The 15,746-nt window shown below is 41.2% G+C and overlaps 1 protein-coding gene across 9 annotated transcripts in view; it reads right to left on the reverse strand.

Annotated features, from left to right (window-relative positions):
* Positions 1-15,746, reverse strand: part of magi1b (membrane associated guanylate kinase, WW and PDZ domain containing 1b) — a 130,670-nt gene that overhangs the window by 66,249 nt on the left and 48,675 nt on the right. For all 9 annotated transcript variants that reach the window (XM_046874550.1, XM_046874549.1, XM_046874555.1 and 6 more), the window contains one exon: positions 14,842-14,958. In XM_046874550.1, the coding sequence (XP_046730506.1) occupies positions 14,842-14,958 (117 nt within the window). The remainder of the gene's footprint in view (positions 1-14,841; positions 14,959-15,746) is intronic.

Below are 15,746 nucleotides of genomic sequence, written 5' to 3' on the forward strand. Positions count from 1 at the left end.
TGAGCAGATTCTTTTGACCAGTTCGGCCCCTTACGCTGACGTCATGGAGAATTCCAGCCTCTAATGCAACCATGCTGGGTGTGGTGGGGTAGTAGGAGAAAGGAGGGGAGCTACAGTGCAACAAGAATGATTGCACACCTGAGATGCAATAGCAGACAGGGGAAACAAACCTCCCCAGCAGGGCTACACAAAGCCAGTAAATTAAAATCTAACAACAAAGAAACCAGGGAAAGAGAACCTCATTCCTAATTACACACTGAACACACATTAAAGCGAGACACTGGAATAGAAATAGGCGATAAGCTTCATTTATTATAACCTTATAACCATTAATAAAACCTGCTCAACAGCTGATAGCCTGCTGCATCAATACGGTTTATGTTTAATCTTTTACATATGAGGCTCTTCTCCGAACTGTTATCCCAAATTTGGACGCACACAATTGTTAAGGGCGTCTTTTAAAGGTCGACCGATTCTTCTTTTGTTTTGTTTTTTTGCCAAGAGTTGATTGCGGGAACTCTGCAAAAATCCATACTGATAGTTTTTCCCGGGTTGCTTTATACAATATGAGAGCGGCCTCTGGAAGCGAATTGCTGACACGACGTGTTTTTTATTTGAAGGAAATTTTTTTTATTCATTTTTGGCTATAACTTTTATTTATTTGCAGTGTTCTGTTTTGTTTTAGTTTGAATGCATGCTTTTTATTTTCCTCGATATTTATAGTCATTAATCTATTCATATTTATTTCATTTAGCACATTTCATGATTCAGTGCTTATTTGTCTTGTATTTAAGGTGAGTACTATGCAGTACAATTTACATGGAGATCTTTTTTTTTTTCATCCAGTTTCCATTCTAAAATTCAATATCGGTCGACCTCTAATGCCTTTGATTGCAGAAGCAGAAAACATTCCCCTTCACTTGAACAAGGAGACCCGAACCTGTTCCAGAATGATAATGTCCCTGTACATAAAACCAGCTCCATTAAGACATGCTTTGCATGGGTTGGAGTGATCTTCTGCTGTAGAGCTCTTAAATATAATGAATGTGAATTCTAACTGCACCCGAGGAACCTCCTCACCTACATCAGTACCTGACTTTACTAACACTCATGTGGCCATAAATCTCCACAAAATCTATTGAAACATCTTCCCCGAAGAGTGGCGTTTATTAAAAAAGCAAATTGCGACTGTGGAATGGGATTTTTGTCCCTATGGTGCATAGTTACATATTACGTATTCTATAACCAACCAGAAAATTAGATATTAGTACAGAGCTCCTTCAAAGAAGTATGCATTTCAAAAATAAATAAAATAATAACGCCACTTTCGGCTCACGTATATTTTTCGGGTACGTGTGTAATTTTACAGCTTTAGGAAGAAAAAAAAAAAGACATAAAACTGGTTTCATGCAATTCTGTTTGGATTTCATCATGACTGAATTCGTGCTAAAATAATTTAAGAAAAAAAATATATATATATATACACACCACCAGCCAGTTTATTAGGACCTTACCAGGAAGACAAACATGACTAGCAGAATGTATAAAATCAGAGTGATACAGGTCATGAGCTCCAATTAATATCAACATCAAACATTAACACAGGAAGGGAGCAAAACAATCTCAATGACTTTGAACAGCTCACACCATCCACAGGGATATGGTCGGAAACTCTCAGGCTTATTAGATCCACACGACTCAATGCGACAGAAAACTGAATGAACGGTAGTTTTGAGGCTCTCTGATGAGGCAAGTCAAAGAAAATCCACATAAAGCTATGAAAACTTAAACATCCAATATTTACAGCAGTGTTGAGCAGAAAAGTATGCACAACATGATGAAACCTGAGGGTGAATGAGCTATAGAATTATATAGGCGATTCACTCCAAATCTCAGCGACAGTGTCAAAACGGCGACCCTTGGGCCGGATCTTCAACGAAGTTCCCAGAAGCCAAATTGGGCGAATAGGGTGGGTGCGGGAGTGAGAAACTCACATGTAAGTAATGCATGTGGTCAGAATAGCACTAGATGAACAGCTCCTGATGTAAACAGGACTATGTGTTTTGGCACACTGACTTATGAAGGTCGGTGCTCCCTGGGACTGTGCGTGCAACTGTGTGCTGCCATCTGTTGGCATGTTCTAAAAAAAGTCTTGAAACTTTTGGATACCAACTCATATGCATTCCGAGTTTCTTTCTTTCTTTTTTTTTCAGGTGTTTGTTTGTTTATGTCACGCTTTGAGGAAAGACAAATCAGTTTACTGATGAATTGTGATGATAATCACTTTTTGCCTTTCTGTATCAATAAGTTTTAAATAACCAATACTTTTTAAAGTAATGAATGTTTCCTATTCTAATTCAGGAAACAGCAGACAGTCAGAAGGAAAGCCAACGTTCTCCTCACGTGCCCACTTTAAAAATCACAAACAGCTAATTGAAAAACACGAAGTCCATCCTCTCAGATGGAGATTGTTTTTTTTTCCCCCACCAAAGCTAAAGCTCACAGCTTTGAGGCTTGATTCAATTTTTCATGAGCGTGAATCAGTGAGTAATATCGGCTACTCGAGCTCTCTCAGCAGGCCTTCCACTCTCTTTATCTTGCATCTTGCCCATCATTCTGTTCTTTCATTCTCCCTATTCATATATATATATATATATATATATATATATATATATATATATATATATATATATATATATATATATATATATATGTATATTCCTCTTTCTATTATTCTCCTTCTTAGTAAATGTATTGTAAAAAAATTTCAATACTTCACACTTTATCCTTTTTTTCCTTTTTTTTTTTTTTTTTACTCAGACATTAGATGCCTGCAATAAGAATCAGGGTCAAAGGTTTTTTTTAAATCCAGATCAATAAGGATGTATAAGGAAGCCTTCGAACATGAGCAGATCAAGAAAAGCATGTGTTCTCCTGTCGGATAACCTTTAGTTGAACCGCAGGAAACATTTGTCTACTGTATATCCCCTACAGTGTCTATGTTTCCTTTAATCTTTCGTCTTCCTAATGGATACAGTCTGTCACAGAGCCGCATGCTCCCTCTAGTCCCCTGGCGTATTACATATTTTTCTACAGCTTAGTATATTTCCTCAAAGATCATATATGTTTCTTCGTTTTCCTTGTGGTTTCTTAAACGCTTTCTGGTTCACTGGGTCTGGGTGTGTCCTGCATTCCTGAACGTCAATGGTTTTAAAAGACCCTCGAGTTCCTATAAATGAGCTTTTCCCCTCCCCAGGGTTCCAATTTGTCTCCATGTAGAGGTTAAAAGAGTTCTTATGGGTTAGATGTCCTAATCTACATTCAGTATGGTTGCCTATGTTATATCGAGTTTACACACTTCTCCAAATTCCCAAGGGTTCGATAGCAGGGTTTCCACACCTCTCTATGTTCACCTACGGTTTCAACACTTAACTACTGTTCACTACAGTTCACCCTCTTTCCAAGTGCCCCGTATGTTTCCCTACACTTATCAAAATCTCAGTAGTACACTGTGTCTGATAACTTCTCCTTGTTCCCCAAAGTCCCCCGTGTTCCCAAAGTTCCTTGCAATGAGCAATCCTGAAGCTTTTGTTCCTTATCCATACAGCACCATTACTAAGCATAGGCCAATGTGGTGAGAGGGTGGAGCCATTGTGGGAAGTGGCCTAGAGAGGCAAAAAGGCTAAAAACGGCCCTCTATCCATAATTTCCCCACATCTCGACACGTTGTATTGTTTCCACACTCTTTTAAGACTTTACATTATTGTTCACTGCAATGTGCTACAAATAGCAGTATTTCCAACCAACATGCCAGAGAGAACCCATTCTTGGTGGTCTACCTGTAGCTTGACCCGATGTAATAAAGATTTTTTTATTTATTAACAGGATTAATCCTAATGGTGCCCAGCATGACGCCAACAAGATGCCAAGATGCAAAGAATGTCCTCCTGAGCCTGAGCAAATACAAATCTGCCCCTGTTTCGAACTTGCAGGGAAAGTTCGTATTCGCGTGCAGACAGAAACATCTGAAACCACTGAGGCTTCTGAATGTTTATTATACAGAACAGCTTCAGGGCTTTTTACTCTCAGGTCAGCAACGAATTCAGTCATAAACCTTTCTGAAACACATAAGGTGTCCAGAAGGAACTACTGATTCAAGCTAAACCTACACATGTACAATTCTTATACAAACAAAGCATTCGAATCAATCTCCAGGAATTTCATATTGCTGGGTCCTTTTAAAAGATCGTTTATTTGAATCATGGTCAGTCGTATTGGCTCGAGACGCATCTAGACGTATTATAAAAACAGTCACCTTTAAGGATGGATCACACAAGACAGCGTAAAGCAATCATGTATTAAGTAGATGTTTGGCTAATTTGATACATGGCATGTTTAAAATGCTCTCATTATTATCTTTACTAGTTGCAAACACATTTCTATCTTTAACGTCATGCCAAACTACAAGAGCAAAGCAGTTTTTAATAAAATAAGACTCAGCTAGTGCCAGCAAAGTCGAGGGCACCATACCACCTGTAAGTCCTGTCGACAATCTTTCCAGGCTCGCTCTGTGCGTTTGTCTTCAGGCTTCAGAGCACACAGCATCTCAAAACTCGATGGCCACATAGGCAGCATTTTTAAACTAGCAGTATTTAGACCAGATTCATTTCAAGCACCATGACTGAACCAAGTGTACCATATTTGAGCTTTTTATACAGTAACTTCAGCTACAGCAGCCATTCCCTGTGAGTTCCTACAGTTCCTAGTGGTTTTCTATTCCCAAAAAACGGGATCCGAATTTGTTCAGCACTTCCAAAAACTGGCTACAGATCAGCAAAATCTCTACACTTTCTTCAATTTCTTTTTAGACTTTTTCCACATTCTCCAAGATACTCAACAAACCCCCATGTTTTAAAATTTCCCCATATCCACTGGATTTCTCCACACAGCCCAAAGCTTGCCTAGAAAACCCCAAATTTCTACGTCCCATGACATATTCCCAGTGTGGTACTGACGGTTCGCCTTTATTTCTTTGGTTCAGATAGACAGCAACTCATCAATTAACTCAGTCAGAACGTACCTTTTAACGCATTGCCCCTTCACAAACAGGCCTTCATAGAGCAAAAAAAAAGAAAGAAGAAAATGTATTAAATAAAACCAGACGTCTGTCTCCAGGAAGATGCAGCTCTACCTCTGCCATGTTATTATGTTAATCTATGTGACTCTCGGGACACGCCTCGGTCTCCGTAGTGTTGTGATGCGTCATTCACGCCAACTTCTATCACGCCAACTTCTATCCGATGCACAGATTTTCAAATCGCTGCATCACATCATTAACTTTTATGAATCCTACCATCCCTACTCTCTCCCCTTCACCAAATTTTCATTCGAGCTGTGCCCAATGCTCCCTTTACCTGTACAACCTTCCTAAAATGTGTTTGTTCTTCCACATTTTAACAAGATCCTTATAATTTCTGACAATTTGTCTCATTATACATTTCCCACATTACTTTAATATTTCAAGGATTACCCCCATCTTCCATAGGATTCCCCACACTTCCATATACTCCTTATGGCTCCTTATATTCCTTGTGATCTCTAAAGTGTCTTGCAAACTCTACGGTCCTTGTGGTTCTCCATCCAATGACCTCTTGAAAAGCATTACGGTGAAGCATCTGTAGCAAATCTATGCTCGTGAACACCAGAATTACTTCAACAACGAGGCGATCGCTCGACTCCCCGAGCTCACGGCCTATCCGGAGAAGCTTTGCGACACCCGATCCACTGACTTTGCAGAACTGATTCACGCCATGTGGTATCTGGCACCTCAAAGGTCTTTTAGACTGAACTATATCATGATAAAAAAACAAAACAAAAAAACCCTTTAAAACCACAGTAATCTTGAACACTGGCCAGTGTGAATTACTCACCATCAATTGTTTACAACACATTCGCAATCTTTCGCACTTCGTTCCAGACATTAAGAAGGTCCCACCATCCAAATAAAAAAAAAAAAAGAGAAAAGCAGAGGGATGGCACCAGAGCGCGAGAGAGGGATTTGGCTCGTGGTGTTTGGAAAAGGAAAAGCTGTGGGGATGAAGAGGCTTTGGGATGCGAGCCCATGTTGACTGTGACAGACAGGCCTTCTGGCTCAGCGAGGGAGTAAGCCATCTGTCCCAGCAAAGGGTTAATCCAACCAACAGCCAGCCATCGTTCCGCCGTTTTCTTCCCGAAACCTCCGGCATCCGTATCGATCCCTCCTGGTGTAGCCCATGGATTCTTGTGTTAATGTTAGGGGCTTTTATACTTAGTATAAATTGAACAGACCCGGATGCTAGCAACGTGTCCTGCTGTATTATAGACATGTATTTTTCCCAATCTATGGTAAATTAGCATTGTGTGGATGCGTGATCGAACTGCATGGGGATCGTCCGAATGTAAATATATGATACATGTGAAAGGACGTGCAAAAGAAGGGTGGAGAGAGGAGCGAGCACCGAGCAGGCTCCAGAAAACTCAATTACCCAGAAAGCTGGCTAAAACGCAGCCCAGACACAAAGATGCAGCTCTTTATTCGCATGAATGCACATTCTCTAAAGGCAGAGAATGAAACGGTATAAGGAGGAAAGATTGAGTGCACAGGGGCACCACGGAGGGCTTGAGGACGGCTTGAAAGATGCCGACGTCCTAGAATCCATCCTGCTCGTTTGCCACCCAGCGGCAACACGTCCATAATGGCCTCCAATATGTCAGTGATCATGGCTTAACTCAGAGGGATGGCACCTTAATCTCAACACACGCTCACACACACACAAACACAACGAGCCCTCACCCCATGGTTGGATCGTACCCCAAAGACACAGACGCACTCGCACGCCTCTTGTTTCCTGTCTGTTTGCATCCACCTCAACATGCTTCTCGCTTCTTACACACCCCTTCCGTCCTCCATCCTTTCCTTCTCGCCGTCTCTATTACACTTTATTATTCTCGTCTCCTCACCCCCACCCCCACCCCTCAGACCCCGGAAGCCAAACTATCCCCCCTCATCACCATCCTCATCAAATAGGAATAAGGGGGGAGAAAGTCTGCGCAAATACCTTCGAAAAATCCCAGCCATCCGATTGAACGGAAAGAATCGGAAACGATCGAACCCGCCGATTATCTCCTTCTCTTCTTTTTTCTGTTCGTCCCTCCTCCCTTTTTTCCTGCCGTTCTTTCCTCTCCAGCTCTCCCTCTTTTCCGAGCCAGTCGGCCAGTCCAGCGCCGGAGCCCAGCCAATGTGAGAGACTCGCACAGCAAACACCGTCTGACAGAGAAAAGCTCGCTCACCCACATTCACCCGCCCACTTCTCTCCCTCTCCCTCGCTTCTCTCTCTTTCTCTTTCGCATGCTCTCGTCCCCCACCTCCCTCTTTCCCTCTCTCAGACTCACATGATCCCTCTGCAAGCAAGACATTCTCATAAATCTCTGTCTCACACACACGAGGCATGTGACCAAGCCGCCGTTCGAAAAGGAAAAACGGTGGACTGTCACACATCAAAGAAGACGGACGAGATGACACGCTTGCTGCGTGTACAAAAACCTTCCTTCCTAAGATCCATCCATCCTTTCTCAGATCCTTTCTTGGATCCTTCCTTCGTTCTTTCCTTGGATCCCTCTTCCTTCCTTCCTTAGATCTTTTTTCCCTTTTCTTCCTTCCTTTTTATTTCCCCTTTCGTTCGTTCTGTCCCTAGATCCTTTTACCTTCCTTCCTTCCCTAGATCCTTTCTTAGCTCCTTCCTTCATTCAATCCTTCATTCCGTTAGATACTTTCTTCCTTCTTAAGATCCTTCCTTCTTGATCCTTTTTACTTCCTTCCTTTCTTCAACATAATCAGACCAGGGTAATGGGGGCATGTTCTGGTCCTAACATTAGTCCATCAATAGAACATACCGTATTCTACCACAAGCGATTAGCGATCCTGACTTTCCCCCTACAGCACAAGTTTAGTTCTCACTCCTGTAGATTACATTAACACAGGAATCTTATCGTTTCTATGGAAACAACTTGCAGGCATCTGCATGGTATCTGCTTTGCATAATTAAACAAAAAAATACAACTATCAGAAACCCCCCAATATAACGCTTGAGGAGGTGTTTATTAAGCATTCATTCAAGGAGTCTCCAGTGTCAGAGATTTGCAACTTGCAGAAACCAGGTGAAAACCAGGGGGTGGAATAGCACACTGTGGAACATGTTTTTATAGGAAAAACAAAGATCGATTTCTCGTCGCTAAACTGTGTCTTGAGCGCGTTCTCTCATCACCGCTGCTGCTACGTGAATACAAAGTATCACAACTCTGCAGAGGCCGAGGCGTGTCCCGAGAGTCACATAGAATACAGATTAACATGGCAGAGGTAGAGCTGCAACTATCTGAAGATAGAACAGGAAAAGAACGTTTGGTTTTATTGAACCTTTTTTCCTTTTTTTTTTGTACTACGAGGCGTTTGTTAAAGGGTTTGTGAATGCGTTACAGGTCAAAAGGTACTCAAGTAAATTGAAGATTTTAAGTCTTTGAGCCAAAGAAATAAAAGTGAACTATCTGAACCATATTGTATTACGGAGAATCATATTTTTTCCATTTTCCGCACCGCATCGTTATGGGGGGAATCGCTCCACTTCGCATCGCATCAGTAGCTGCACCGTACTTTAATACTGAACGCGTTGTTTTGGAATAAATCGAGCTGCATTCAGCATGAAAATTAGCAACACGCTCCTTTTCTCTTTTTCACTTCATCTACTGATCTTCTAAAGCTTCCAGAAGACTCTACTCGGACTCAGGGTCAGTCTGAATGCGGGTCACACTCGGGGAACATCAATCACCGCGACAATGTGAAGTGGTGTTACTTCTGAGCTCCGAGCACTGATGTGAGTCCGTTAAATTGTAAAAAAAAATGTAATAAATAAATAATTTAAAATAAAATAAGCTGCAAAATCCGATGCAAAACAAAAACCCCTGTCATCAAGTCAACCCATGACCTCTCCGGCACAAGGCAACGAGGTGAACAGGGTGGTGTTTAAAAGCACATTCTTCCTCTTTTGTTCTCCAAAGACATTTTAACTCTCAAACTGAAGACTTTTTTTTCTTTCCTTTTTTCCTGGCTGCTTTTCACTTGCAAATTAAATTGGGAGTGGGATTTAGAGCTAGGAATGCGTGCGTGCGTGTGTGTGTGTGTGTGTGTGTGTGTGTGTGTGCGCGTGTCAGACTGTCCAAAATGATGAAGCTCTACCCAGTGGACTGTGGAAACCCAGTGTTGGTTTGGTTGTACATGTTTTTTTTGCAGTGAAACGAGCAGATGTTTGAATATTCTGAAAATTAGACCATTAAGTGACGACTCATTTTTTAATTTATTCGAAGCAGCTACAACTTTTTATTCCCGAATTTTACTTCTACAGAGAGAGTGACATGATGAGGCAATGAAGTCAACTTAGCAAGTAATAACTAACAGGATCGAGTCAATACTTTATACAAATACATATACAAATACAAAAAAATAAATAAAAATAAAAAAATGCAAATGTCGTCATTTATTTAACCCTATTTGTGTAATACAGATGTACGTGTGCGTTTTACATGTAATATAATTTTTTCTAAAGATATGATCCACTTAACTGCTCTACGTATTTCAGCACATTTTAACAAATGTCTTCATTCCTTCCATCCTTCGTTCATTCACTCCCTCGATATGCCTCATTGTCCAGGTTTTCCTCCTTTTATCAGAAAATCTTGAAGCTCTACAGAAAGAATCCATATCGCTAGACTGTCAGAAAACCCAAAGTGGCTGCGATTTTGCAGTTTTTAAGTTTAATAATAATTTCGCAAATGCGCTCAAAGGGCGAGGCGGAGACTTAACCGAACTTCGCGTTTTTATAGGGAACTCCGATTGTAACTATGTTCAGCAAAGTAAAAAGGATTGCATTCACACACATATGTACCGAACCCAAAGATTTCGGTACGGATACGTGTACCGTTACTCCTCTAATATCTAAAAAATGCATACAAAGGCAAAGTCACTGCGACATTACAAGTAAGATCTGGTAGCCAATCAGATGCGTTGGTGAATATGTGTATGTGGAAGAGGCCAGACGGCGCTTTCCTCGTCCCTGTGTAACAAACCTGCTGTATGATACGTGGGAATGGTCACGTCACCAAATTAGGTGAAAAAATTGGGTAAAAGTTCCACATTGCAGTTCCGGATATTCGGAAAAGAACGCCAAGGAGAGGAGTTTTACACCCCAAATAGAGCTCCGTAGAGCTGCGGATTCATTTTGAATGGATTAAAATGCATCCACCCACATGCACATGTTGCATCGTAATAGAATTCGGACCGTTCGAGGGTATTTAGAAAAAAAACAAGAAAAAAATTATTTTGTCATCAATAGTTAACATTGAGTGTGAAATAGCGGACCAGGGTGTGTAAAAAATAGCAAAAATCACGTACACACCAGCAAATTCTTAAAAAAAAATCGAGACACTTAACCTCATCCAGCATGTTCTTAAAGAGTCATGCAGGAAGATGGATGTCTTTTACCATAAGCAGTGGACTTTCTGTCGTGAACGTTCTGCTACACACCTCACCTGCTAACAGGAAATTAATCGTGACTAGCAAATGCTCCAAGATCGTACTTCTGATCGGTGTGCTAATCAGAGGCGAGCAGGGTGTTTTTTGTTTTGTTTTTTTTTTCCTTTCTTTTTTTTTATATTCAAGCTCTGGAGTTAACATCATCTGTTAGAGGGGATGCTAATGCTATCAGGTGAGGTCTGACTGACGAATAGTCACTGTTCTATCTATTGGAAGTCGTCATTTATTTGTAGAAATCAGGGTTGTTGTTATTTTTGTTATTGTTGATTCATCAGTCGTCTGTAACCTGTTTTTACGCCAACGAAGATGTGTTTTTATGCCAAAAGTCTGATGCCAGCAACTATTTTGGGTTTTACCATCTTCCGAGTAGGTTAAAAATAAGTAAATGTAGGTCGGATCGCTGCTGGGAGAGAGGATCTTTAATGCATGTTTGATGTCAGCTGGTGAGAAAAACAAACTAAAACCAGCAACAGGGGCTCGAATTGATGTTTTTCCAGTTTCACTGCATTACATATAAAATAGGTTTATTATGGGTGGATTCACAGAGCAAGAATTTCTCAGTGGACGGCTTCCTGAACATCTGACCAACTCTGGAGTCTTGAATTAGCAGTTTTCTTGTTCCTCAGACGTTTGGTCCTGACAATATTCAAGCCACTTAAAAAAAACATTTATTAAAAAAACGATGCTGAGAAATGACCCAGGCGGAGCTGAATGTGAGGTTTCAAAGCCACTGTGTGTTGATATTGCATTGCACAGAGCTAAGAAAGTACACACACACACATACACACACACCCACACACACACAGGGTTTGATTTTGCTCTCACCACTCCACAGAGCACCATTGTTCAGGTGACATCTGGAGCTGATCACGGCTCACACACCCTGCCCCTTCGCCATTCCATCACAAACACACACGCTTCCACACACACATGCACCCAGGCAGGAATAACGATGCCTGGGCCCTAACGCACAATAGCCACAGGATAAATTGGATTGAGGCTAAAAAATAAATAAAAAAATGCCACAACACGAAGCCATCTGTCTTTCAGCCTTTCGTGTGACTCCAGCGCTTTTTCTATCCCTTCATCAACCCAAACCCCCTCAACGATCCCCCTCTTCCAGACCATGGCCATTCCTTTAGCATATAGACCATGGCCATTCCTTTAGCATATTCCTTTAGCATATATATATATATATATATATATATATATATATATATATATATATATATACACACACCAGACCCAGAATTCCTTTTTGTGCCTTATTAATTCAATTGAGGGGAAAAAAAGCAGCGTTATGAAGAGGAAAAGAAAAACAGAAGCATGAAAATGCAACTTGCCTCTGTGTAGAGAAAGACGAAGGCTTTGGAAAGAGACGGAGGATTAATCCGGCGTGCTGGAGATGGAGCAGCGGCAACCTGAGTGGCGAGACAGGCGACTGCTGCTGAGAGCAGAGAGAGAGAGAGCGAGAGAGAGAGAGAGAGAGAGAGAGAGAGAGAGAGAGAGAGAGAGAGAAGAGAGGTAGAACGAGAGGAGGGAGGAGACGGCCAGAGGAACGGTTTCAGAGGTGAAGGCTGTACTGCCTGTCGTGATGCTCGATTGACCAACTAGTCGTGAGAAGACCTGCTGCTCCCAACACACACACTCACAGGGACTAATGGACTTGTTCTCATTTGTGCACAAGAGTGGACAAGCACCTGTTCACATCCCCTAAGGATTTCCAAAGAAGAAAAAAAAAGGGGGAATGAAAGAATGGAAAGAAAATCCCTGGTCATGCTTAAACTAATAGAGGAAAAATGCATAAACACACAATTGATTTAAACAAAAAACGCAAATGAGCAAGAAGCAAAAGCAGGGGAAAAATCTGATGTGTTCATGGCAACCATCTTGTTCCATAGACACACATCTGCTTCGTCTTAAAGGGACAGCGCCATCGTTTTTACGGCCACCATTTCTCTAGTCGGGTTCGAACGCTGCCGACGTCACTGAATACGAACGTCGAGGAAAATATCGAACCCGAGAACGGAAACAATCTTCATTTTTCCACACACACAAAAAAAACAAAAAAAAAGTTCTCACAGAGCAGCAAGAGTTGACCTGCTCAGGGGTCACGCATCCTAATTGTCACCCTTGGCCTTCTGTCGTCCCCCTTTTTACGCACACACACAATCACTGGCCACCTGGCAAGGCGTCTCATCACTCAGGCCATCAGGAAACAAAGAGGCAGCTGCACCCGGACACACACTCATGCCTTACCATGAGTGACCCTCAAACACACACCCACACTGAACTGTCCAGGGTTGCCAGGACCAAACTCAGTGTTTCCCCATTTCCATTCTCATCATCTATACACTCCTGTGCAGATGATTCTATATCAGTCAGGGTTGCTACATATATAAATCCAGATTTAAAGTCTGGGCAGACAGATCGGATTGTCTTATCTCTCCCGAGCCCACGTCTCGCCATCCAGCTTGTCCAGCTGTCTTCTGTCCATCAATCATGCAATCATACATTAACCACTCGGCTGAAAGCGTGACTGCTTTTGTTCATAGTGCTGCACAGCGGTGGGAGGAAACGCAGATGGGAGTGTACTGGAATCTGTTTACCGACTCAGACACGCCTTTGTCACGTCTGAGAACGATGAAAACAGACAGAGGAGAAAAAGAGACAGAGCAAAATAAAGTAATATGGATGCTGGTTTTTCAATTTTCTGTGACATTTTCAAAACTGACATTTTTCCAGAGTTGTACATTATAAGGAAAGGTTGGGAAAACAGTTCAGATCCGGTGTACACTTTTACATGAACTATTTTCACTTTTGCGTTTCCCTTACGGTAGAATTTGCACAAAAACACACAATTTGCCTTCATTTCCAATCCCCAGGAAAACCGTAACAATTCAGAGAAACTAAATGAAACCCCGGTGAATTTTGTCATGTTATGAGGTTGATATCGAAGCTTCTGCTAAAGATGATGTTGTGAGTGGTGCAGCTGTGGCTACAGTGAAAGGAAGCTTGGTGAATCGTGGCATCATAACGATGGTATTGAGAGGTGGAGAGACTCTGGTAGGACACCACTGAAGCCCTAATTTGTGCACTGATGCATATAGTTTTCGAATCAGTGCATCCAAATCATTTAAACTGCATCATGAAAGGGTATGAAACCATTTGGCGGATTGTATCCGCAAATCAGTAATCTGATCTGTTTTGCATCATTCTGCTGACCAACAAATCGTCTACGGCAAAATCCTTCACAAAGCAAAAAAAAAAAAACAACAAGAAAGCATATTTAATCACCAATCTGATCTAAAAGAATAATACCTAAAAAACCAAAAGCACAGTTGTCGGATCAAAACAATCTACACACAACACTCACACACACACTCACTGTGTTACTGAACTGTTATAACCTGAAACCTGTGTATTTAACCCTATCTTGTGTGATGTAGCTCTATGTTGTGTGATGTAGCTTTGTGTTGTGTGATGTAGCTCTGTGTTGTGTGATGTAGCACTATGTTTTCTGATGTCACTCTATGTTGGGTAATGTAGCTCTATGTTTTGTGATGTGGCTCTATGTTTTGTGATGTGGCTCTATGTTTTGTGATGTCGCTCTATGTTGGGTATGTAGCTCTATTTTGTGTGATGTAGCTCTATGTTTTGTGATGTTGCTCTATGTTGGGTATGTAGCTCTATGTTGAGTATGTAGCTCTATGTTGTGTGATGCCACTCTATGTTGTGTATGTAGCTCTATGTTGTTTGATGTAGCACCTGGGTTTTGGAGGAACGTTCTCTTATTTCACTGTGTACTGCTTCAGCTACAGTATATATATTGTTAAAATGACAAAAAGCTTCTTGACTTCACACACTTGGTACAACCTATAAATCACTGAAGCTCTTCACAGAACATGGCCGCCACCCACTCAAACACTGTCTGAATTCCACAGCATGTCCTCAATGAGTGCACACACACTTTTCACCCTCCCACATATAATACATTAGTACACACACACACACACACACACACACACACACAGACAGCGTGGCTCACTACACAAGATTCCGTAGATACCTTCACATTCATATTTTTCGAGCAAGAGAAAAGTGTGTGCTAATGACCGAAGTTTGCACACACGCCACCTACTGATTTCTGTGAGAGTCATGTGACTGTTCTAAAGACGGAAAAAGTAGAAGAAGAAGAAGAAAAACGATGGATGACTTACAAGGCACGGCATGGCGGTAGAGGTTATCCCGTATGGTCTGCTGGAGCTTGTGGTCCTCTGAAGATTTCTGAAACCTCTGGCTCAGGTATTGCTTAAGGTCCTTGGTCAGCTTATTTCCTAAGGAGAAACAGGGAGAAAAACAGGATGATTCAGAGTGAAGTGAGTCGGTGTAAAGCCTCTGCAGCAGACAGTAGATCACCGAATCGGGTTACGTCGTTATGTGTCTTTAACAAGCTTCCTGAAAAGAGTTTTATTTTACATTTATTGATCCTGCTTTCACTCTCTGAGACTCAGCAATGCGAGGGAGAGGAGCACGCCTGGGAGAAGAAGCTACTGCTAACTAAACTACAGCGAGGGAAAGATGGTCGAAGGGTAAACTGAAGGAGTTAAAAAAAACTAATTAAGAGTCGCACAGGCACATATAGAGAGAAGCAACCAGTGGAAATGTAAGTTTATGAAAATAAGAAGCAAAACCACGTTTAGACTAACATGAAACTGTTGAATTCTCAAGACGGGAAACTTGTAATGGGAATTGCAGAGAATACATGAGAATAAACTGTGAATTCACAAAATTGCATTGCATACATTTGTTTAAAACTTGTGTAAAACAATTAAAAGTCAAAAATGTAATGTAAAAAAATCTGTATTAGTTTGCATGCATGTCAGCTTATGACCAAAATGTTATTTATATATATATATATATATATATATATATATATATATATATATATATATATATATATATTTATGTTTGTATGTGATGAAGTTTTTCCCAAATTTCAAATTCTTTCCCATCAATCTCTGGTAACTTTTCCAGATTACCAAAATTCCGCTAATGAAGTTCCCATAGAAAGTTTCCCGTGAAGTTTCTGCCCCTTTGCACCCCCATGTTCAGATCCTTAAGC

This window comes from Silurus meridionalis, chromosome 19 (assembly GCF_014805685.1).
Source record: "Silurus meridionalis isolate SWU-2019-XX chromosome 19, ASM1480568v1, whole genome shotgun sequence".
NCBI classification, from domain to species: Eukaryota; Metazoa; Chordata; class Actinopteri; order Siluriformes; family Siluridae; genus Silurus; species Silurus meridionalis.